The sequence below is a fragment of the Mirounga leonina genome, unplaced genomic scaffold (assembly GCF_011800145.1).
Source record: "Mirounga leonina isolate KUSES-001 unplaced genomic scaffold, KU_Mleo_1.0 Mir_165, whole genome shotgun sequence".
Classification (NCBI taxonomy): domain Eukaryota; kingdom Metazoa; phylum Chordata; class Mammalia; order Carnivora; family Phocidae; genus Mirounga; species Mirounga leonina.
This window is the reverse complement of record NW_023270415.1, coordinates 60,739,413-60,764,931: the sequence shown is the minus strand read 5'-3', so window position 1 is coordinate 60,764,931 and position 25,519 is coordinate 60,739,413. Positions and strand designations below refer to the sequence as shown.

Below are 25,519 nucleotides of genomic sequence, written 5' to 3'. Positions count from 1 at the left end.
CTCTTGCTTTAAATCCCCAATACCTCTTCCTCCATTGTCATACTCTGTTGATAATCCTGCTTCCTCCTTCACTTAGAAAAATGAAGCAACCAGAAGAGCATGACAGGCCATCTCCATTGCATCTGCCCACCAACCCACAGAGTTCTGTTCTGGTAGAATCTCGGGTTTGTAGATAAATTACCCATGCTCCCCTAGAGCCAGTCCCAACACTTGCACAATAGAATCATTCCCCTCCTGCTTATCCATGTATACCACTCTAGAAATTCTCTCCTCTTTCTGAGTTAGTAATCCATGTGCTTACCTGTATTTCCCAGATTCCTTTCAGTTAGGTTGGGGTTAATTCTGGCCAGTGGACTCTGAGCAGAAATGAGATGTGTCAGTTTAAAGGCATTACAAGTGACAAGTTTAAGAAGTGGTTAAAAACCAGCATGTCTCTCCTTCTCTCTCTCTCTCCCCCTTTACATCAGAGGCTAAATGTTCCACACGGTGCCATTATATGACCTTCATTACCATGGACACCTGTATAACTGTGTGGGGTCTACAAAACCACTACTTTTGTAACTGTAGCCCGGATTTCCCTCCTGAACTGTAGTCTCATAAACACTGTCTGTTTGACATCTTTACTTTTTTTGTTGTTTAATAACTTGTCTAATTCCAGATTCCCAATCCTGCCCCATCCCATCCTCTCACATTTCCCCACTCTCTTTTTCTTTTTTTCCCAGCTTTATTGAGGTATAATTGACAAACAATAATTGTCTATAAGATGTATAATTTGACTTTTTTTGACTGTGTGAAACAATTACCATGATCAAGCTAATTAACGTCTCCATCACTTCTGTAGGTACTGTGTGTGTGTGTGTGGGGGTGTGGGTGTGTGATGAGAACACTCTTCAGGCCTGCTCTCTTAGCAAATTTTAAAGTATGTAATACAGTATTTTTTTAAAGATTTATTTATTTATTTATTTATTTATTTATTTGACAGAGAGAGATAGAAAGAGACAGCGAGAGAGGGAACACAAGCAGGGGGAGTGGGAGAGGGAGAAGCCAGCTTCCTGCAGAGCAGGGAGCCCAATGCAGGGCTCGATCTCAGGACCCTGGGATCCTGACCTGAGCCGAAGGCAGATGTTTAATGACTGAGCTACCCAGGAGCCCCATATAATACAATATTTTTAACCATAGTCACCATGCTGTACATTAGATCTCCAGAACTTATTTATCCTGCAGAAACGGGGACTTTGTACCTTTGACTAACATCTCCCCATTAACCCACTCCTCAGCTCCTGGTAATCACCATTCTACTCTCTGCTTTTATGAGTTCAACTTTTTTAGATCCCACATGTAAGTGGCCTCATGCAATAGTTGTCCTTCTGTGTCCAGCTTATTTCACTTAGCATAATGCTCTCAAGGTTCATCCTTGTTGCAAAAGGCAAGATTTCCTTTTATTAAGGTTGAATAATATTCCTGTGTCTGTGTGTGCATGTACATGCACCATATTTTCTTTATCCATTTATCTGTAAACAGACCACTTAGGTTGTTTCCATACCTTGGCTATTGATAGTGCTGCAGTGAACATGGGAGTGTGGATATCCCTTCAAGATACTGATTTCGTTTCCTTTGGATATATATCCAGAAGTGGGATCAGGGTTCCTGGATAATATAGTTATTCTATTTTTAACTTTTTGAGAATCTTCCATACTGTTTTCCACAATGGCTGCACCAGTTTGCAATTCTACCAACAGTGTGCAAGGGCTCCCTTTCCTCCACATCCTCACCAACACTTGTTATCTCTTGTCTTTTTTATAATAATCATTCAAACAGGTATGAAGTGATATTTCATTGTGGTTTTGATTTCATTTCCCTGATGATTAGTGGTGTTGAGCACCTTTTTGAATACCTGTTGGCTATTTGTGTGTCTTCTTTTTTTTTTCTTTTTTTAAATTTTATTTTATTTAAATTCAATTAATTAACATATAGTGTATATCATTACATCACGTGCCCTCCTTAATGCCCATCACCCAGTTACCCCATCCCCCCCACCTCCCCTCTAGCAACCCTCAGTTTGTTTCCTATAGTTACATGTCTTCTTTTAAGGAATATTCGGGCCCTTTGGTCATTTTTAAATCGCATTATTTGATTTTTGCTATTGAGCTATTTTAGTACCTTATATATTTTAGATATTAACCCTTTATCAGATGTATGATTTGCAAATATTTTATTTTATTTTATTTATTTTTATTTTTTTTTAAAGATTTTATTTATTTGAGAGAGAGAGAATGAGAGACAGAGAGCATGAGAGGGAGGAGGGTCAGAGGGAGAAGCAGACTCCCTGCTGAGCAGGGAGCCCGATGTGGGACTCGATCCCGGGACTCCAGGATCATGACCTGAGCTGAATGAAGGCAGTTGCTTAACCAACTGAGCCACCCAGGTGCCCCGCAAATATTTTATTTCATTCCATAGGTTATCTCTTCATTCTACTGACTGTTTTCTTTGATGTGTAGGAGTTTTTAGTTTGATGTAATCCCACTTGTCTATTTTGCTATTACTGCCTGTACTTTGGGGGTAATATCTAAAAAATTATTGCCCAGGCTAATGTCAAGAAGCTCTTCCCCTATGTTTTCATTGAGTAGTTTTGGTGTTTTAGGTCTTACCTTTATGTCTTTAATCCATTATGAGTTGATTTTTGTACATAGTGTGGGATAGGGGTCCAGTTTCATTCTTCTGCATGTGGATCTCCAGTTTTCCCAACACCATTTAGAGACTGTCCTTTTCCAGTTGTGTGTTCTTGGCATCCTTGTCAAAGATCAGTTGGTTATAAATTCATGGATTTATTTTTGAGATCTCCATTGGTCTGTATGTCTGGTCTTATGCCAATACCATTTCAATTATTGTAGCTTTGTGATATATTTTGAAATCAGGGAGTGTGATGCCTCCAGCTCTGTTCTTGCTCAAGACTGCTTTGGCTTTTCAGGCTCTTTTGTGGTTCCATATGAATTTGAGGATTGTTTTTTCTATTTCTGTGGAAAATGCCATTGGAAATTTGGTAGGAATTGCATTTACTCTGTAGATAATGTTAGGTAGTATACCCATTTTAACAATATTAATGTTTGCAATCTCTGAACAGCTGGTATCTTTTCACTTATGTGTGTCTTCTTCAGATTCTTTCATCAATGTTATTATCATTTTCAGTGTGCAAATTTTTTCCCTTCTTGGTTAATTCTTTTCCTAAGTATATAATCTTACCTGTTCCAGCACTAACATTCCAAGCTCATCTAATCCTCAAGTCATTGCCCAACATTTGCTATTGCATTAGAGACACTGATACCTCAGTAACTGGAGAAAGAAGTGAAGTGAAATACTTCAAGTTCTGGAATAATCAGTAAGATTGCATCAGGAAATATGACTAATTTCATTATTTGACTGCACTGAACAATACCTTTATGAAATATATTTTTCAAGGGAGAAGCAATGCAGGTGTATTTACTTCTCAGAGTTGATGCCTAGCATTTGAGTGTTAATTTTTTTCAGGACCTCCAGGGTTTAGTTATGCAGCCATTTCTTAATCCATGATAGAATCTTCTAGACTAATATAAACATACCTAAAGCAATATTGTACTTCCTGAACTTGTGTCTGACATCTAGTTGATCAATAAATATTAGTAAAATGAGTTGAAAAATGAATTACGTGAGTTAACAAATTAATGAAAAGTCTCAGGGTAGAGGATTAGTAGTATTCTTCAAAATCTATATATGGAAATGTCTCTACTATTGTGCAAATGTTTATATCCAGGTAAAACATTCTCCATCGTTGTAGTATAAGGGGTAAATTCCAGAGTATTTAAAAGCTATCAAAATAATAATTATGATAAGAGGAAGGAGGAGGAAAGGAAGAGGAGATGAGAAGGTAAGGGAAAGGAAAGAAGGAGAAAGGTAGAGGAGGAGGAGGAAAACAATAATATGTCCTCATCAACTGTGCTTGATCATAGTGCCTCCCTCAGAATTTTCTCTTTAGTCAACATTAAAGATGATCTAATCTAAGACCCTAAAGAATCTTCTGTATAGCTTTGTGTTTGTAAAGGATTAAAGATTGAATGGAAAGAGAATCTGCTTCTTGTTTATGAATTCAGAGCTTACTGAGCCAAGGAAATCTGAACTGTCCCTTCCCATTTCAAATTCACACAAGGTGCTGAACTCTGTGAGAAAGTGGAAACTAGAAAAGGATACTTCATCTTTCTAGGCCATTAATTATTCATAGAAAGCATTGCTCTGAAGAAATGTCAACACAGGGTACTCATATTTTTTTGACTGTAGACTTCTGCCACGTCAAAGACAAATGTGGAGTAGAGAATGGGACAGTAACAGAAATTCTTGTTCATCATTTGCATGTATATGCCAGATAAAATCCATTCTTCATCTCTGAAAAAAAAGTAAGAGAGGGGATGGAAAAGAAACAGGGTATTAGCTTGTTAAGTGCCTACAGTCTCATGTGAAGAATGCAGTTCAACTTCAAACAAGACCCCAAAGTCACATCTGATCCTGATTCTTTTGGACAGGTTAACTCACCGTGGTTTATAATATCTTCAGTACAACCGGTGCCCTTTCTTCTTCTGTAATACCCCCAAAACCTCCTAAATTCTACAATCTAGGGAAATAACACTTGAAGGGACCATTGGACTGTGTACAACAACCACATGGCTTCAATGGCTTCAAATAGGATAATTATGTTTTTAGCAAATGGGTATCCCTTTGAAGGAAGGAAATATAGGGCAATTATGCTGAAACGTTGTCTCCTAGGGCTTGATTGACACACCTGAAAAGGGTGCAATTCAGCTTGACATCTCTCTTCACTTCCTGGCCTTCATGGGTGACAAAGCACAAGTGTGTTTGTTTTTTACAACTGTCAAGGGCTCCCACTGTCTCTGACCCCCATCCTTTTCCTCACTGGGGTTTCATACTGATGACCAAGATGATTTCAGAAGTGCCCCTGATTCTTAGATCATCTTCCATCTCCTTTAGCCCAATCTGCTCCCTCAATGGGTTCTTTCCTCCAATAAAAGATTGAGAGTGGAGTAGTATATTCTCATTACAGTCCTGACTGGTGTTATGAGAAATATTTTCCGCCATGATTCTAGTGATAAAAAGATGATGACTTAACCCAAACTCTCTCTTTTTCCTGATTTTGTTCTAAACAACATACATTAACATTTTAAAATAGAATTTAAACAGGTGTCCAGTAACAGAATGACAAATGTTAAGTGTGAAATCTGAAAGTTAGGAAACTGAGCCACATATGGTCACCTTTTTTTTTTTTTTTAAATATCTGCCTGTGCTGGACTATTAAGTGGTTTCATCATTGTCACATCAAGCAGGACTTGTAAAACTTGGGATGTGGGTATTCAAAGACATTTGCTTGGTGCCTTTAATGATTTCTGTAATTAGTCATTTAAACAGATTGCCCTGTGATCCAATGCAGGGAATGCAGGGAGACAAGCTGAGAAAATCATTTCCTAAAGGTACTTTAAACTAATTGCAGAAAATGAGGCTTGTCTCTGAAAGAGTCTCTGGCCCATAGTTCAGTGGTGGAGCTGGAGCTGGAGAGCCGCATTCTCCAAGAATCTATAAAATGTATATGCCAGGTGTTTTTTTGGACAGTGCTAAAGGCCTTTGGTGGCTCTGCAAAATTTAACAGATAAGGAAATGGTTCCTCCATGCCAATGACAATTTAGAAACCAGAAGGAGGAAATGCACCTGGTTAGAACAAACTGTGGCTAGGAGAGAGACCAAGGAAGGGATCCTTCACAGGAGCAGGGGAAGAGGGTTGGGAGATCTGTGACTCTGCCCTCTTGAACTGGGCAGCTGTACTTTGTTATTAAATGTACTTGAAGTGACTAACTCAGCATTTACTTTAAAGATAAAAGTAGGAGTGTTCAGAGTGCGTCAGAATGGGACTTCACTATTTTAATGAGTCCATGCCTCGCACACTAGGCAATGTTCTCAGTTGACGTCTTTATCTCAGCAAGCCTCAATCGCTCCATGAGAGAAAGAGCTGTTCAATGCTCACCAATAATTCTGCCACTCTGTTGCAGGAGTTGTGTTGAAGACTCAAAACCTTTTAAAAGTGGGGATGGTGTACACATACATATGCACTCATTTCATATATAATAAGCAATGAAAGTTAAGATTTACTGGGTGCTAACTAACCACATGCTATGCACAAGTCTGACATCTTTAACTGTCCTAATGTATTAAATTCTCACATATCTGAATAGGGAGGTTTTCCTGATCAGGAAACAGAGGGACAGAACATTTAAGTAACTTGCTCGAGGTCACAGAGCTAATAAAGGCAAGAGCTAAGATTCAAACTCAGGCAATCTAACTACAAATGTGATGTTCAAAGTGCAAACATTCTCTCCTTCATGTCCTTCAACGTTCCCACTTCCCATCTGTAACCAAATATATGAAATGCATCAATTTCTTTTATGGGCTCTAACATCACCATAGAGTGCTAGATGAATCTTGACTGGGTGCTGGATGACAGAGAAGCATATTAAGGATGGAGGGTGGCAATGAAGTTGGCCTGATTTCAATACTCTGAAGAATAAAGTGTGTTTCTTTGAATGACGTGAAAGATGTTTTGATAGCCAGAGAGAATACAATGCCACAAAGTAAAGAATTCTACTATGCTATTCCAGGAATGTCAGTGGCCTGGAGTTCACAATCCTGGACTCCAGGGAAGAGGCAAAAAGAGAAGCTGACTTTCAAAATTGATACATGGTACCTAAAGTCTCTTGGTGTCATCTGCTCTTTCATCTTCAAATCCTTAAAATCCCCATTGCAGATTGTCTTGCACTTTACCCCAAAACATCTACCATCCAGAGTTTTCAATCTAGCTGACAAAAGAGGTCAAATTTCAGGGAAATAGCAGAAATGGTTAGGGGCCATGGGGCAATTCGTTGGTTGATATACAAATCCCCTTATGATTACCTTATGATTACTGACAGTCAGTGTATTCCTGACATAAAATAAAAGATAAATATGATTTTGAAAAGAAAGCAGAGAAATTACACAAGAACTTTTGTATTTGCCAAGTCTTAAGGGCTCTGTCCTACACAAAATAGGAAAAGCAAAACCATTCAATGGCCTTTGAGACAGGAGAAATGATTTGGTGTGAACTATCCCTTCCATTTTGAGAGCCAGCTGAGGCAGGGCACATTAGAAACCCGAGTGGCTGTAATTCTGGTTGCCTAAACGTGCTTACCGAGGTGGGGGACAAGTCTATTTGTCTCCACTGAGCAGGGTGAATCGTCAGCAGAATGCTAAGTAGCTGTTTCAGCAGTGCCGATTGATTCACAGAGATGGCACAGATGTGACCTCCTCAGTCAAAGTCAATGTTTTCTTGGCCTCAGAATTTCAGAAAAATACAAATGTAAATGAAAAATAATGGCAAGGCCCACACATAGCCCAGAGTCATTGCCCCAATAATTATTTAATGCCTGCTAGGTTTCCAACACGCTGCTAGATGCTGACAATGACATAAAAATCATCAAAGACATAACTTTTGTTCTCTACAATGGTAAAGTGGTAAAAATTATATAGTTTTAAAAATCAGAGTTGAAAGTTTCCTTTGCCACATATCAATAAAAATTAACAGGTAGCCTGGGTGGTATAGCCGGTTAAGTGTCCAACTCTTGGTTTCCCCTCAGGTCATGATCTCAGGACCATGAGATTGAGCCCCGCGTCAGGCTCCACACTCAGTATGGAGTCTGCTTGAGTTTCTCTCTCCCTCTCCCTCTCCCTCTGCCCCTCCCACTCGTGCTGTCTCTCAAATAAATAAATCTTAAAATATTAATCTTAACAGGTAAACATGAGTATACCTTCCATATAGTCTTTTCTTTGTCTAGAATGCCCTTTTCTTTATCTGTCTAGGGAAATTCCAGACACAAGTCAGAGTCCAACATGACTGTCACTTCAATGACATGAAGCCTCAGTGGCCATGCCCACGCAGCAATGCCCCTTTATACCCCATCTGCATGTTTGCAATTCAAGATATTACTGTAGGTATCTGGGTATGTGTCTGAATCCCCCACTCAGTGACCTCCTTTGGTTGAAGTTCTTTTATTTTTAAAAATTTTTTAAAGATTTTATTTATTTGAGAGAGAGAGAGAGACAGCAAGAGAGGGAACACAAGCAGGGGCAGTGGGAGAAGGAGAAGCAGGCTTCCCGCTGAGCAGAGAATCCAATGGGGGGCTCGATCCTAGGACCCTGGCATCATGACCTGAGCCAAAGGCAGACACTTAACAACTGAGCCACCCAGGTGCTCCTGGTTGAAGTTCTTTTAGATTCCAGCTATTCTTTAGAATATCTCTGGGTATGTTAAAAAAAAAAAAAATACAGACGTTTAGATTCCAAACCAGACCCATTGACTCAAAATTTCCAGGATGTAGGCCTGTACATCTTTATTTTACTTTAAGCTACAATCAGTGCTAGAAGCATGGAATTATATAATCAGTGACTCTGAATGAGAAAATCTTGCCTTGCCAACTGCACTTGCTCATCTCTCCTCCCTGATGTCCTCCATGTTTTTTAATTCACCGCTCACTTAGTACCCTCCAGCCACAAGGGCCTTCCTCATTTCCTCCCATGCACCAAATTCTTTCTTCTTGGTGCCACTCATGCTCTTGCTTCTTCTAGAATGTACTTCCTCCTATAATTCATTTGGCTATCGCCTACTTATCTGTTCAGGTCTCAACTTGGATGCTGTTTCTTCAGAGAGGATCTCCACTGACTTCCCCCAATCTAAACCAGGCTCTCTTCTTTCATCACTTGCCACTATTTGTAGTACATTCCTGGTGTTTATTGGTGGAATGCCTGTCTCCCCAACAAAAGGGAAGGAGCTCCATGAACATAAAGACCACATTGACATAATTCACCAATGCTCAGTTCATAGCCTGCATTGACAAATTATTTTTGAATGAATGGATAAATAAATGACATTGGTTAAGTTACTTAACCTCTGTGAGCCTATGTCCTTATCTACAATGATGGTATTAATTCCAACTTTCCAAAGTTGACATTCAAATAAAATGAAGTGACACATCTAAATAGCCTGGTACAATACCTAGACAATAGTTGGGACTCCATCAGTATTATTCAGGATCTGGGAGTTCTTAATTCTTCGACTGAATTATTTCCCATGTGACCTGGGACAAGAACCCTGATGCTCTGTGCCTCCTTATTTTATTATTAGTTCACACTACATGAAAACACTCAAAAAGCAGCAATTTCATAATTTGTCCAGAGCTTTTATACAGACAAATAAAATATCATTCAATGGTTTCAGCATATTAAAACATAATTTGTAAGCAAGAGGGAAAGAGGATATTTGTACCCCATTTGGTGAATAGTGATGTGGATATGGAGCAAAAAGATAATGCTCAAAATCATATTATAACATGGGGAGAGAGTCAAGTTATAGTGGGTGTTAGGTCTCCAGAATCTCTTTTAACCTGGCTTGGCTGTTCTTCTTTTGCTTCTCATGTTTTGGGAGAATTCCTAGGTGCCGACTCTAATAAGACTTTGCCGAGTTCAATTTTACCCACTCATCCTCAGGATACATTATTGAAGGGAGATGAACTTTTTATTGCCTCTGGCTACAAACAGCTGTTACTTCAGCCCCAGTCAGGAACAGTCTATACACACATTCCTGTAATTGAACACAGCTACTGATGAGTCGATAATCCAATTGGCTGATGAATCTAAATGGATTTTCATCTATGGTGGATGGAGCTAAATAAAGAAGGATAAAAGGTGCACTGTACAGTGTCATGAATTTCTCAAACTTCTTCCTTTGGTTCTTTATTTCTTGTGTGCTGGAAACCACAGAGCAGCATATAGTGGCCCGTCAAATGCGAGAAGTCAATGTTGTGACTGAACTAGTCCCGGGGGTCTTCACAGAAAAAGCAGTCGGGGTCCTGGTCAGCTGGAGATTCCATCTGAATGGTGAGTGAGTGCAGAGCAAAGCTATTGCTGAGGACTTTAACAATCTCTCTCCGAACAACCTGGCTGTCACGGCTGGCTACTGTTGAGAAAGAACCATGGTAAGATTGGCACTGATTGCACACACGTGGGTGACTGCTACATTTCCAGCTTCAAGTACTTTGTCTTTGACCTGATGGGAGGGGCGTAGGTGGGGCACTCAGAAGAAGCCATGTTGCCTCTGACAGCTCCGTTGGCACAGACAAAACGGGGAAATTCGAGTGCGGCAAAGTACCCATCACTGTGGGAACTCTTCCTGCCCACAGTTCTCTCTGGGGTCTGGCACACTTAGAAGCTGAGCATGGGAGGGGAGATAAGGCCTGAAGGAAGCTAAGACACAGCTATTTATTTCTTATATGGCCCTTTCCACCAGTCCCCAGAGCTCTCTGGGTTGCAGCCCTTGTATCTCATCAGCATTTATATCAAGACTAGTGATAGGAACAGGGAAACATTTAGAGCTCCCAACAAACTGTTCTTAGAGCAGCAATCTCACCGCCGTCTTTTCTCTTGTCCCAAAAGGCATCTGGAGACTGTAAGTTTCCCTCCATAGTAACCTGACTGCTTACTAGATTCTTCCATCTGCAGTGAAATATTGGTGTAGCAGATGCTATAAATTACTTGTAGCCAGATCTGAGCCTCTCAGCAAAGATGATGATGTCAAAGAAAGCATAGTCCTCAAATGCCTGTCACTGTCGTTGCTGTAGCCTGCCTCTACGTGACTTCTTGAGTTATTTTTTAGCTGCCTGACGTATCATTTCGCCTGAGCTGTCTTCCTGAGGCAGTGAGGGATCCTCTCCCTTCCCCTTCTCCACTGCCTATTTCCCCAGGCCAAGGACACATAATGGACAAATTACCTTCTACTTGAGAAAGTAGTTTTTAGAATAAACCCAACATCCTAAGAATTATCTCACATGATTACAGAATTTCTAACCATCCAGTGAGGGAACCACCATTAAACCCTGCTAGCACGTCTTTTAGCTTATTAGAACCTTAAAGATGGGACCTATGTCTCCTTCATCTTTTTATCTTCAGTGATACACAGAGCATCTTAGACACAGGAAATATTCAACGAAGATTTATTGTTGACTTCATCCCATTATTTAACTGATTGGGTACCAACTCAAACAGGTGAGGTCTGGTTTTCAGAGTCTAAGACCTTGAAGTCTGGGTGGCATTTAAACCATCTATTCTACCTGATACGCTCTGCAGTCTGCCTCAAGGGGTGCCTTCAGTATTATTGTTGCTACGATAAATTTGACCAGAGGTGCTTTCAAAGGACTTGGTAAAAGGAAACACTCCACAGTTGTTTTGATAGGCAATGGACACTACAGGCAGCTCTACAGAAAGGAGGGAAATTATTGAGTTTACAGGACAAGGACTGAATTTTGGCAGAGTATTTACAGAACACACTGACCTGCAGCAACATGAGCTGAGAGAATCACTTGGTTCATTGCTAGAGACCAGATGTGCAAGCTGTGCACAGACACCACTCCATCCACCGCTAAGATGCGCTCTTTCACATCATTATAATTCAGGTTCTTTGGCACACCTGACAAGAGGAAAGGGAGGGACGGAGGTTGTTTTTATTTAACTAAATACAGCTCATCCACATGGCTAAAAGGGGCCGCAAAATCTGCTCCGGAATATCAATGTGCCCTCCCCCTTTCTGGTTTCTGACTTCAGGTGTTTACAATTCAAATTCACCTGACTCTTTCAAAGGGTTTAACATCAAAGACTGTTTGCAGATGTTATGCAATAACCAACAATAGTAATCATTCTCTGTTTTTGGTGTGTGTTATTAAACCAACTGAGCTTTTTCTAATGATCTTTGCATACACTCTAGAAAGCAAAATGAAGAAACATGGGACTTGGTATCAAGTAATTCTGGGTTAGCACTCTGACCACAGCTACCATGAATTTACCCAAATCTTGGAACTTCTCTGATCCTCAGCACATCTGTGGTTAAAATAGGGACAGAAAGAGCAATAGGTATACTAAGTTCTTTGAGGAGCAAATGGAAAAATATCTGCTCTTTATACACTTGCAATGCTATGTAAATAGTAGTTATCCAACAAGTCACTTACTGAACTGTGTTAATAGTTGCTACTAACATTATAATGCCATCTTATTACTCAGTTTATAGAATTTTTATTGATTTACGTGCATTAGTCAGGGTTTATTGGTTCAGGTCTCATAATGTCAGAGTTTGACATCATCCTTGCTTCTAAAGGAATGGTGTAGGGCCACAGAAGAAGGTAGGGGCCCTGTCAGCCAATCAACAATTCTTTTGGGCTGAAGGAACTGGGGTTTCTCTAGCTTGAAGAAGTGAAAGCTCAGGGCAGAAGGATCACTTTTCTCAAACATTGCAAGGATTGTCATTTGGAAGATGAGAGGCTATGAAAGTGTAAGGGTCCTTGCTTTGGCTAGAGAGAAGGCAAGCCAATGGTAGGTTAGAATTGTAAAACACATCAATTTAATATCAGTTTTTTTTTTTTTATCAACTCAACCAGCATAACACTGATAAAGCCACTTGATGCAATAAGTAAATCCCTGCCAACTAACGATGACCCAAAGAGGATGCTGTAGAAGAGATTTCTAAGGATGACCACATTTTAACTTCTACTTCAATCATATATACACAACATGAACACCTGCTGTGTTTGTTAAAAATAAATATGCCTTAGCTCCATTCCAGTTCTTCCAAAGAAAATTTCTATGGATGAGGCTCTGAAATTGACACGCTTTCGAAGTGGCTCTCCACCTTGAATGCACGTTAGTATCATCAGAGGAGATTTTAGGAATCCTGATTGCCAGGTTACATCTAAGACCAATTAAATCAGACCCTCTGGGGATAAGATGAAGCATCACTATTTTTATAGCTCATTTGGTGACTAACAGCCAAGTTTGAGAACCATTGCACTAACGTTTACAAACCACTGGGCAGCTCTAGTTCTCAAGCTTGGCTGCATGTTAAAAAAACATCAAAGCCAGCCCCCACCTGAGTCAATTAATCAGAATCTCTGGGTATGGGGCCTGGGCATAAGTATTTTAAAAAGCTTCCCAAAAGATTAGAATGAGCAGTTAGTCAAGAACAACTTAGTTAAAGGAATAGGGAATCCTTAACCCTCCTTTTCCAGGATTTAAGAACTTTGCTCATGGGGATTTCCTTCTTGGAGCTAATATTAAAATTCTCTACAGTTTTAGTTTAGTTTAATCCCACTTCATATTGTTTCATGGAGGTAACAAGGAGCTGGTTCATATTGTTTCATGGAGGTAACAAAGAGCATGTTCTTTTACTCTGTGAGCTGCACAGAGCTCAGGGCACTAGAAACAAAAGAGTTCTTAGATTAGCCATAGAAGTGTATGGAGTCATGGTCGACACTGTTATATTGTAATGATAATAACGCACCTTTACTGAGAAACTACCATATGTCAAGGTTTATGCTAAGTACTGTATTCATAGTGATTAGCTTACTTAATAGAGATAAGAACTTTAAGAGCTAATTATCAGTGTCACAATTCCTATTTAATTGGGAGAGAGGAAATTGGGAGTCAGAGAGGTTAAGAACCATTGCTAAGGCCAAATAGAGAAGGGGGACATCAGATTCTCAAGTCCATGCTCTGAGTGTGAAATGTTATACCAATAGAGTCTAAGTCTTGCAACCCAAAATTGATTATTATGCCTAATGTGTCATCTCTGAGGAGTTTCATGTGACCCTCTGAAGACCTATTGTCCTCATCTAGGACCCTTGAGATGAAATCACAAGCCCACTACCCCCTTCCCTCTTGCCTCACTTATCTCTTTACTTTTATGGAGAACACAAATCCACTGTTACTTATTTTACTCTCTAGAATAATGTTGACAAGCAAGAGGAAATGTTCCCAGTGGTCTTCAGTGCTCCATCATATATTAGAAATTTTTTTCCTGAGAGAGAGCCTGCAGACATATCAATGCATCCAGGAAAATACCCAAATTAGTGTTTAAAAAATAATTACTCAGGTTAATAAATATATGAAAAATCACTCAATATCTCTCATAATGAAGGAATTGCATATGGAATCAAAAACCTATAATATTTCACCTATCAGATTAGAAAAGAATCAACATCTTGATAATACTCAATGATGGCGAGGATGTGAGGAAATGGGCATTCTCGCATGCTGTTTGTGGGAAAGAAATTGATATGGTATCTTTGGTAGAAATGGCAATATCTACCAAATTTTAAAATGCATATAACTTTTGAAACAGCAATACCACTTCTAGGAGTTACACTACAGATATACAAGCATTAAAAATATATATGTGCAGAATGGTAATTACACTGTTATTTCTAATATCTATCAATAAGCAAGTACATGCATGCAGTGGAATACTTTGTACCATGGAAAGGAATAGGGTGTATCTCTGTATGTGCTAATACGGACAAACCTCCAAGTGAAGAAAATAAAGTGCAGAACAAAATATGTATCAATGCATAATTCTGTTTGTACAAAAAAAAGATATATATACTCTATAGATACATATATATTTCAGGTACATATATATGTAAATGCATAAATATTTTTGGACAGATACATTTCAACTTATTAGTAGGTGTTACCCTTGAAGAATGGGATTGAGATTTCAAAGGTGGAAAAGTGGGGAGACTTTTTATAATTTTATACCTTTCCATATTTTTAGAAAACTTCATTAAGTACAAGTACTCTAACAGTTATAGTGCCCAACGGGACAAAACCCTTAAACGTGTACTCAGCGGTGAATCCTAAGGAAGTGTGGGCTTTTGTCTAGGCACCTGCGCTCTGAGACTGTATTGGCCTTATGTCAAAATGTGCTGGACAAAAAAGAAAAGGTTAAGCCAAGGTCTGGATAGTTTTGATCATCTGAATGCTTGATGTGATGCAACCCTCTAATTCTGATTGAATTTTCTAGGTGCCACTCTCAGTGCCCTCATGTAGTAACCCTTTAAATGCTATGAAAAGACTATTCCAGTTGTTCTCAAAGTGTGGTCCCTGAACCAGCAGCATCAGCATCTTGTTAGAAATTCAAATTCTTGGGCCTCACTCCAGACTGGTTCAGGAATATGGGGGTGGACCCAGCAGATCCCAAGTGATTCTGATGCACTGAAGTTGGAGGACTGCTGGCCTGGTCTAACAGGGGTTTTAGGCAAGCCCTTCATAGGAGTTATAATGCTGTCTGAGAGAGAGATCATTCAATTTTTCTTAGGTATTTTCCATATATTTAGGGAGGAATTTATGTTTTTGCAATATCTCCCTCAATATCTATCCTTAGTATTTGTACATATTGTTTTTATACTGTGCCATATTATTATTTAATGGTTGCTGGAGGAAAAGAGAAGCCAGTTTTTTTTTTTTTTATTTGTTCCCATACAAATAAAAATCATTTTGTTTTCACAAAAATTCCTTACAAATTTATATTTTCCTTAGAATGCAAATTAACGGTGAACATGCCTTGATGCCATTCCCTTCTGTGATTATAGGGAAGAGAAAACATTGATCCTGGAAATAATAATAAAGTCACTCCTACCTTCCATGAGTAAGATGGAAAAGTCCTTTAAGACAGTGATGGTGCTGGCCAGAACCAGGATGGAAAAGACAAATGTGCAGATTGGGTCAGCCATTTTATAGTCTGGCTAGAAAATAAAGGGACTTCAGTTAACTGAATTCGGGCCCTCCATGCAAAAAGTCTGATTAATAAAATAAATAAACGTCCCCGCTTCTTTTTCACAGTCACCCTTTCACCTCCCTGACACTTGACATCCAACTCAGAGCCAAGACTTCCTGAAGACTCAATCCTTCTTTTAAGCTTCAAACTATGTACAGGGAAAAATATCCTTGAGTGTTCTCTCCAAAGGCCTGATTTGACTTTTCTCAAATTAATAGAAGCGCAGAGTATGTGATGAAAATATGCACAAGTTTATACAATATTCAATGGCTTTTCAGCCTTCCTCATGATGAGAAGAAAGGGTATTACCTGCCCAGAGGTTGCATATGACCAAGGTCCAGCTGGAGCTTGGTCTTGGCAGACTGGGGTTAGTTCCTTTCTTTCCCTTTTCAGGATGACACATATTCGAGGCAGGCATCTTTGATTAAGTCCTAAGAGTATGAGCTGAGGCCTCATTCTTGCACTGTCTCACCACCGGCGCCCTTAGCCTCAGGCTGAGGTACCTGATCTTCTGCCCTTGATGAAGTTCTGTTCCACAGAAGAGTCCATGCCTCATTACCTCTGAGAAACTCTCAAACTCCACTAACCAGTACAAGTTTGAACAATTTTGCCTTAAACTTAAAGCTTTCAATGAATATTTGTTCAATTGAATTCAGATACATCTTTATAATTTTTATTTATGTGTTTTCATTTTTTAGTAAAAATGATAAGGAATTCCTGCTAACTGGATGATCAAGATGCAAATGAGAGAGCTAAATGCTCTTCTCCATTACCCCCCACCTATATCCCAACCCACTTCTGTTAGTTCTTGGTCTAACAGATCTGTAGTAAATGTTTGTTTAGGGTCAGAGGTTCATCTAGGATCCATCCAACTTCTTATTAATACCCTGATTTTGAGAGAATTATCTTTCCCCCATTGTGGGTGCTATTGGTGGGGCAGTCAATCAGGTGCTCTCCCTCCCCAGCCAAGCAGCAGGTAAAAGACCCAACCTTAGTCTGTTGGACTCTCTTTCCCAGAAATATGACTCCCCAGCAGAATGACAAGAAATGGGGAAAAAAAAATTGTTGAATCACATTCATTTCTGCATTGGTACCTGGGACAGAATGTGGATAAGTTTCTAAAATCTAAGATACCCAATGTTGCCCTTATTTCTACCTTGATTTCTGTCCAAGAGTACATCTAGTAAATTTCAGCCAATAAATATATTTTTGCTTAAGTAAGCTAGACATCTTTTCTGTTGCATACAACCCAAGAAACTTAAGGTATCCATGGTGTTCACCTTAACTCCATGACAAAAGGAACTACTTTCTGGAAAGACTGATAGCCCTACAGTTGAAGACAGAGCACTTAGGAATTTGGAAAGTCTAAGATTTCAGGCTTTGAACATTTGTTTGCTTGTGTAAACCCTGCAAAGCAGTTGGTATAGACAAATAGGCTGTCCACCCTCATTTAAGTTAATATTGACAGGTCAGCTTCTGTACTACCTAATCTATAAACGTACTATGACAATGAGTAAACTCAAACATTCTCACCTTAAAGTAGATAATAAGTGCGCTGGTTAACACACTGATGCTCTGCAATAGATCTCCAAGGGCATGCACAAAAGCCGCTCTGACACTGGCATTAGCTTGCATGTCTTTGTGATTGTGGTTGGAGTGTCCTTGGTGCAGAATCACACTTAGCCTGAAAGAGAGAAGGGTGTTCTTGGCACATGAGATTAGCCCTTGAAAACCTATGCAGCATAATGGAGAGTTGGCAAGAACATGTATTATGCAGGGTCGCAGAGAGTTGAAATATTAAGGCTGTAAAATGTCCTATTTTGGACTAATTTTGAAAACACATGTACCATAGAATTTTAAATTTGTACACAAGGACAGACAACAAAAGTTCACCTCGGTTTTCTCTTCCATCTACCCAGTGCTACTCTGGTTCACATGAAAACTGGCAATCATCCCTCCCTAGATGAAACAATTTGACAATGAGGAGAGGAAATACCATTTATTGAGGGTCTACTGAATGTTGGGTGCTAAGCTAGGCTTAAAGCTGAGCTTTGGTGGGAGCTAAATTAAACATACTGGTTTCAAATGCAAAAAGCGGCATAAGGGGTAAAACAAAATAAGAAAATATCACCAAGGTCAGATTTTTAAAAATATTTTATTTTACTCAATTTTGTGCATTTCTGTGAGAACTTAAAAATCTGAATAATTTTTTAGTGGCCAATGATGATAGTCATGTGTTTGTATATATGTAGCTATTAACAAGAAACTAAAATATATTAATATATTTTAAATATATGTGTGTAAATATGTATGTAATTTAACATGCAAATGTATATAGAAATGTACATATATAAACATATGTATATTTTATATGGTCCTAAGAGTATGAGCTGCGGCCTCATTCTCTATATATAACATACAGCAAAATTTAACATCTCCTATCCAAGTCAAAGAGATAAGTATTAGGCACTATAAATTATGTAACTGATTTTATTTTGGAACAAAGGTTTTAAAAAAATGATTGTTTAGTACCACATATCCCAGTCTATTTGTTGGTAAAGTATCTGTTAAATCTAAGGTCATCACCACAAAGTGGAATGACTGCCATCCAGCAAGATTTGATCATTACATAATGTACAGCTTTTAGATGGTTGCTGCTTGGGCAGAAATTCACCCTTGATTGATAGTTACCACTTAAGAATCTTCAGACAGCCTGATATAGCTCACAGTTAAACATACTCTCTTTCTAGGTCTATTCATGTGTGCTTATCATATTGTCATTCATTCTTTTACTCATTTTATTAAAAAAAAAAACAACTTATGTAGAGGCTCTTGTGTGCCAGGCACTGTTAAATGCTTGGGGTATTAAAGGTGAGTGAAAGAGACACGGTCCCTCCCCCAAGTAGCTTTAAGAATGATGGAGATGGCAGAGATTTTAAAAAGACCCAGATAAATAAAAATTCTAATCTTAGTAGGTGTACTAAGAACTGGGTACTCTGGGTAACACAACAGGGAAGTCTGATTTCGTTAGACAAAGAAATTGAGTTGGATTCAAAAGGTTATGGTAGAGTTAAATTACAGGCTGGAGGGGAGAGAATGTTTCAGGCAGAGAAAACAGCATGCGACAGCCTTAAGGCTCTATTAATAATCTTTGTCCTAGGATCCCTTTGCAACTTCTATTAGAACCTTCTGTCCTGATTTTGGGTCTCCACGGAATAGATTTATTCCCAAACTATAGTTCTGATATTTCTGTATTCAGACAACACAGCATTTAGCAACACTTGAAACCTATAATCCTGGTTCTGGGAGAAAACATTATAGTCACTCAGTATCTTTATCCATAAATGACTACCTATTTGCACAGGGAAGTCACCACTTTTCAATTCCCTTGCCTTTGTAAGTATGAGAAACACCTGCAGCGTTAAGGTCAAAGTTCAAAAGCAGTTGCAGTAAAAGGAAAATTTGGATGGTATCTATTTAGAAAGTCAAACTTGATCATCAAGTTTCTAGATGTATGTGGTAGTTAGCTAGGTGTATCCTTCATACTCATGTAGCATCGACACAACCTATGTGACATATGACTCTCATGAAATTATTAATATTTTCATTTTCCCTGCTGGACATATTGTTCTCCTTATGCAAAGACAATGTTATTGACCCCCAGTCAGCAGCACATGTGCTCTGCCTTATTTGTCTCCTTGTGGTGATAGATTTGCATTGATCTCCACACACTTTTTCTCCTGGTTCCAATATGAAACACATTTTCAAGTTAGCTGGATGGAAATAGGAATCTACTCAATAATAGCAGTCAAAATACCACTCTTCTAATTGTTTAGCTCAGAGATTTCAAGCAATGATTTACACACTAAGAGGTAAGGAACTGAGGCAGGCATAAGGTAAGGAGATTAGAGTGACCTGAGGAGCTTTTTCAAAATGTACACATTCAGAATTTCCTCTAATACCAGGGATTCCACTGTGCCCTCTCTTAAAAGACACTCTTTAAAATTCGATTCTTCTATCACTGTCTTCTTCACTTTCATGTATAAGCTCACCTCATAGCATGTGTCATGTTGCATTGCAAGATAGATAATACATAGTATGTATGAGTCTTTTTTTTTTTTTCTGCTATAACAAGTTACCACAAAGCTTTTGTGGTTAGAACAACATAAATTTATTATCTTATAGTTCTGGAGGTCAGAAGTCTAAAATGGGTGTGCAGGACTGCATTCCTTATGGAGACTCTAGGAGAGAATTCATTGTCTTACCTTTTCCAGCTTCAGGAGGTCACATACATTCCTTGGCTCCAGGATCCTTTCTCTATCTTCAAAGCCAGCAATACAACATCTTCCCTTCACTCTGACCTCAAGTGTCCCTCTTATTTACAAGAACCTTTCTGGTCACATTGGGCCTGTCTGGATAACCCAGGATAATCTCCCCATCTCAAAATCCCATCCTTAACTTAATCACATTTGCAAAGTTCCTTTTGCTATGTAAGTTAACATACTTAGAAGTTCCAAGGATTAGAATGTGGAAATCTTTGAGGGACCATTATTCTGTCTACCATAGATGACTAATAGGTAGGTAGGTAGGTAGATAGATAATACAGTTTTAAGTAGGGTTGCCCAGAATCAAGCTATCAAATGGGAAGGAGCCAAACAACCAAAAAAGATCAAAGGCCTGGTCTCAGAACCCCCTGTCATAAACAATCAGCTCATTTGGGTAAGAGAAGAGCAATGTGGCAATGATCACGTGTCCAGTAAGACATCACATGTCTCATAAGAATGAATTAAGACTGCCTGGATAAGAGAATGGACCAACAGGTGGAAACTAAAGAGAGAGTTTAGGAGAGAGTTTAGCTAATGCAGCTTAAGAAGGAATTTTCGTGCAGTCACAATGATGCAAAGATAAAATAGGCTGCTTTGGAGAGAAATAAATTCCCTGTTATTAGTTCTGTTAAAATATATGACACTAATGACTATTTTATAGGGATGTTGCAAAAGAGAATTCAAAAGTAGGAAGGGAACTGAAGTAAATAAAATTTAAGATCCTTTCCAGCCCAGCCCTCTGGGAACCCATAATGTGTTCATGTAACAAAAACTAAGTAGGAATAAGTCATATCCCATATGGAACCATCAATATGCATGAGAGAGCAGACTGGCTAGGAGCTCGATTCTGGGCCTAGTGGATCTAGATTCGGATCCTGGCTCTTCACTATCTCATTGGCAATTTATTCACTTTACCATCTTCACTAGTAGAGAAATTAAACAAAAACAAACAGCATCAACAGAAACCCCACCACCTGCGTCCACACAGGGTTCAAGACAAGCTTTATGGGCAGTGTGTGGGGTGACTTACATAATGTTAGCTGCCACAGCACAGCCTGAAACAATGATCATCACAGTCGCCTGGATCTGGTAATCAGGGTAGAGCAGGCGTTCACATGCCAGGTACACCAACACCCCAGTCAGCACCCAGACGCACAAGATGGACAGCAGGGCACCAAGGATCTCTAGGGATTCAAGCACACAGACACCCATACACAAAGACTTTGTCAATCGCCTTAACCTCCCAAGAGTCATAAGACATTCCTGTTCCTTGACGTACCCCCCTCCCCTCAAAGAGGCTTTAAACTAGTTCACTCAGTGATTCACAAAGCAGAAGTGTGGATGGGTTTTAGCACTAAGATGAGACACTTCAATGTTGCGTTCATAAAACACCAGCGTCTGAGTTCATTATGCTCCATATTACTAAGTAATTTCTAGCAAATTTTTAAAGCATATTAATCGCTCTCTGCCATTGCTGTTTTCCTTGGGGATTTTAATTTAAACAGGTGCTAAAATGATTGAAACTTATTAGGAGATGAAATAATGAGACACAGAGAGTAAAATGTGTTTAGAAATTCTTAATTTCGTCACAAAACATTTACAATTTGTCAGTACTGGTACCTTGTGTGGAATAAAATAGTCACAAGGGAAGGCTTCAGAGGGTACTTGATGAAAATGAGTTTCACTTGCCAGCCCAGTGTATTATAAACACAGAGGCAAGCTCAGAGGTATATCAACACTCTGACGGCATTTTAAGAGCAACTATATGGAAAATAAGTATGAGTGGAGACATTTACATTAATATTTAAAAATAAGATAGTGTTCAGTCTGCAGGCCGAGTAAAGCACCTTTGCTCACTTAAGAGTTCCTTAACATCTCACCCTGATCTTTAACTTAACCTTGTAGGTAGGTACTAAAAGCCTAGGAGGGTCTAGAAATCTGGGACTCAGTGGCCAGGCACATTTGGTACTTTTGGCCTTCCCTCTTTTATTTTATTTTATTTATTATTATTATTATTATTATTTTTAAAGATTTTATTTATTTATTTGAGAGGGAGAAAATGAGAGACAGAGAGCACGAGAGGGAAGAGGGCAAAGGGAGAAGCAGACCCCCTGCCGAGCAGGGAGTCCGATGTGGGACTCGATCCCGGGACTCCAGGATCATGACCTGAGCCGAAGGCAGTCGCTTAACCAACTGAGCCACCCAGGCGCCCTGGCCTTCCCTCTTTTAAAGCAGAACAGTGTAACATACTGTTTTCCTAGTGTGGGGCTATTGTTTCCCAGACTTTGGTCATTTACACACAGCCTTCATGATTGTAACCACATCTGCATGCCACCTTTCTCATTAGCCACTTATATTTTTTTAATAAATTTATTTTTTATAACTTAGCTTCTTCCTAAACAAAGCCATCCATGAAATTACATGTGTGACAAGCTAGTTCATTTTCACCTATACGTCTCTAACAGGGCTGCCTCATATGGTAACCATCATCACATGTGACTGTTTCCATTTAAATTAAGTAAAATTAAAAATCCGGTTCTTCAGTAGCAGTAGCCACATTTAAAGTGCTCTATTAGGGCGCCTGCATGGTTCAGTCGGTTGAGCGTCCGACTCTTAATCTCAGCTCAGGTCCTGATCTCAGGGTCGTGAGTTTAAGCCCCACGTTGGGCTCCATGCTGGGCGTGGAGCCTACTTTAAAAAACTAATAAAATTAAAAAGAAAATAAAGTGCTCTATGGCCACATTATACTCTATATTATGGAACATTTCTCTTGAAGCAGAGAGTTCTAGTGAACAGCACTGGTCTTCTAGAGCATCAGTGCTCATGGGCTTCCATCACCGGGATGAGGAAATACAAGCAGTACTCTAAGTTCTCTCTGTGTTTACAAAACAGCTTTGATATATAGTATCAGAATGGGGAAAGTACATGTAAAAATATATACAGAAAAATGACAGGTGCGCAGCCAAAGATACGTGTTTTCCAAGCATAGCACTGTTCAGGGACTGAAAAGCATCTTCAGATCACATTGTCACAAATTCTTTTTATTGAATATGTTTATTGCCTCATCTCTCACTCTCCCTCTCCTTCTCTCTACATGTTAAAGGATAGGCAATTCAAAACACTTGTGATGATAAATTGTTTGGTGTGAAATTAGAACTTCCTACCAGTTCAGCTTGAAAAACCACAGCCCACATTGTCAGTGTATAAGTTGTGGTCTGTATCTAGAGGCAGCTTTCAATGAAGGCTGACCATGTCAGCGTGTTGTCCACCCTTGCTCTGCCCTAAATTCTCCTTCCTATTCCATTCTCGACTTACCTGTGAGAAGTTCTTCAATCTCTCCAGCTGTCCTGGGCTCTCTGTACCTTAGTTTGCAAAATGGTAGAAGCTTTATCCCATCCTCCCTCCCAGATGCAGAGTAGCTTAATGAATGGTCTCGTGGCTATTCCTGTGCACTGAGACCCTTGGTCTGGGGCAGTTGCTAAAGCGATACAGGTGTTCTTGTTGTCCTATTGCAGTAGAGGTAGTGCAATTAATCTGGCTTTTTGCCAAATCAACATTGAGAGCACGTGTTCCCATGCACACATCCTTTATATTCTGTGCACTGATGTGCCTCTAAGGGATTTTCGAACAAGGCTTTGCTTTGTTTCTTCTGTTTTTATCCTTGGTCTGACTGCACAGCTACTTTGCCATTAATGCTCAGTGGGTGAACTGTACCTGCCCGGTGCCATCCAAATGTCAGCTGCTTCGAAGGGGGCTTCGATGACAACCACAAGGAGAAGAGACTGAGCAGGAAACTGGTCAGGTCTATTAAGAGATGGGCAGCGTCTGTGATGACAGCAAGACTCCCAGCAACATGCCCACCTAGGGGATGCAGAACATTACGTGGGATTAGGGCCCCAGAATGCAACTAGTTTCACACGCGTACTAACCACAGTTGGTGAAAGATGGCACAGACTCATAAAACTTTATGAGAAAAGGTCTTGACATGGATTCAGTCTACCTCTTCTTCCCAATTTGACAAGAAACTGACACCCAGAGAGTGTGTAGGATGTGAGCACATAGAAATGGATTTCAGGGGAGCGGCCATTCCTCAAAGAGCAAAGGGGCAGAGACTGGAAAGTGTGGGACACGTCTAGAGAACGTCCCAGTTAGATGGGGACATAAGAGTTCAAAAAGAATATGAAAAGATGAGGCTGGAGAGTGTGGGCTGGATTTGAAGAATCTTGCTCTTAAGGCTGAGGACCTGGGCTTCTGTCTGTAACCCAGGGGTTGTGGTCTGGCACACAGCTGTGTCTGCATTTGACTTGCGATTTTACTATCATCTTCACCACTTCCTTCTGCTCTACTAATTTGTATTATCCGCCTGAGTTCAAGACCCCTATTATGAATAGTGGGGAGCAGTAAAGGAAAGGGCTGGGGTCCTTGACTGTAGTTACAACCTAATAAAGCATAGGAAGACAATGAATCATAGAACACTACATCAAAAACCAATGAAGTACTGTATGGTGACTAACAACATAATAAAAAAATTAAAAATTAAAAAATTAAAAAAAAAAAAAAGCATAGGAAGAGAACCCAAACCATGGCAATCCTGCCTTGCCTTTCTTTCTATTTGGTTTGCCTTCTCTACCTCCTTCTAGTTCCCCTTCGAGAAAAGACCTCCAGCCTCCAAAATAGAAGTTAGAAGAAACTTCTGTCTCTTCCTTCCCAAACAGGGCTCCTTGTTGGAGATCAATCTGGATTGCTCTTACTACTTCTTCCCCCCAAAAAAGAGGTATTGCTGACCCATTGTCCTCCCAGCAGCTGTTTATTGCCTGTGTACGATGAGGCAACAGGGACTATCAGTCACCAGCCCTTCCATCATCAGACTCACCTTGTCTCAACTAATGATTTTTAAAAATCACATATATGGCTCATAATTGCAATAATCCCCACAGACCACTGGCTCTAGCTGTAGTTAATATCTGGTTTGTCAAAGTTTAATGGTCTGAAACAAAGTAGTCTCAAGCTTGTTACTGAGCTGTCAGTGCAAAAAATCAGAATGATTCATTAGCCAAAAAGCAACATTTTGCTAACAAATCAGCTTTTCTTCCAGTTATCCTCTAATGTTGCTCTATCTGCCAAACTCGGGTCTGATAATAAAGCTGTGTTAATAATGCATTATTTCTTACATGAAGAATGGCTACATGCAGATTAGCAGCCGTCCACCATCTCAGCAAAGAACGATGGTGACAATTCCATGTGCTGGGCTCAAATTGTAGCCTAAGTCAAGGAAATGGAGTCCTATAGGAGTTCTTCAACAGGCTCAGCTGAATCAGGAGGCAACTGAGTGAGAAAAAGAACTTGCTTTGGAAGAAGCATATTTATATGAAGGCCCGGGAAGTGAGAACCAGTTTGCAACCATCATTGCTACTTATAAGAATAGCCCAGAAAATCATGCTGAATAGCCCAGAAAATCAGCAATCATGCTGAATCCTAT

General features: G+C 39.6%; 1 protein-coding gene across 1 annotated transcript in view; it reads right to left on the bottom strand.

The window, feature by feature from the left end:
- Positions 1–8,958: 8,958 nt before the first annotated feature.
- The window catches only part of SLC30A8 (solute carrier family 30 member 8), a 34,993-nt gene continuing 18,432 nt past the window's right edge, over positions 8,959–25,519 (bottom strand). Inside the window, exons 3-8 of the mRNA XM_035011796.1 lie at positions 23,755–23,901; positions 21,071–21,224; positions 17,249–17,399; positions 15,578–15,683; positions 11,447–11,581; positions 8,959–10,075 (exon numbers count right to left, since the gene is read on the bottom strand). Coding sequence (XP_034867687.1) covers positions 9,930–10,075; positions 11,447–11,581; positions 15,578–15,683; positions 17,249–17,399; positions 21,071–21,224; positions 23,755–23,901 — 839 coding nt within the window. The 3' untranslated portion in view covers positions 8,959–9,929. The remainder of the gene's footprint in view (positions 10,076–11,446; positions 11,582–15,577; positions 15,684–17,248; positions 17,400–21,070; positions 21,225–23,754; positions 23,902–25,519) is intronic.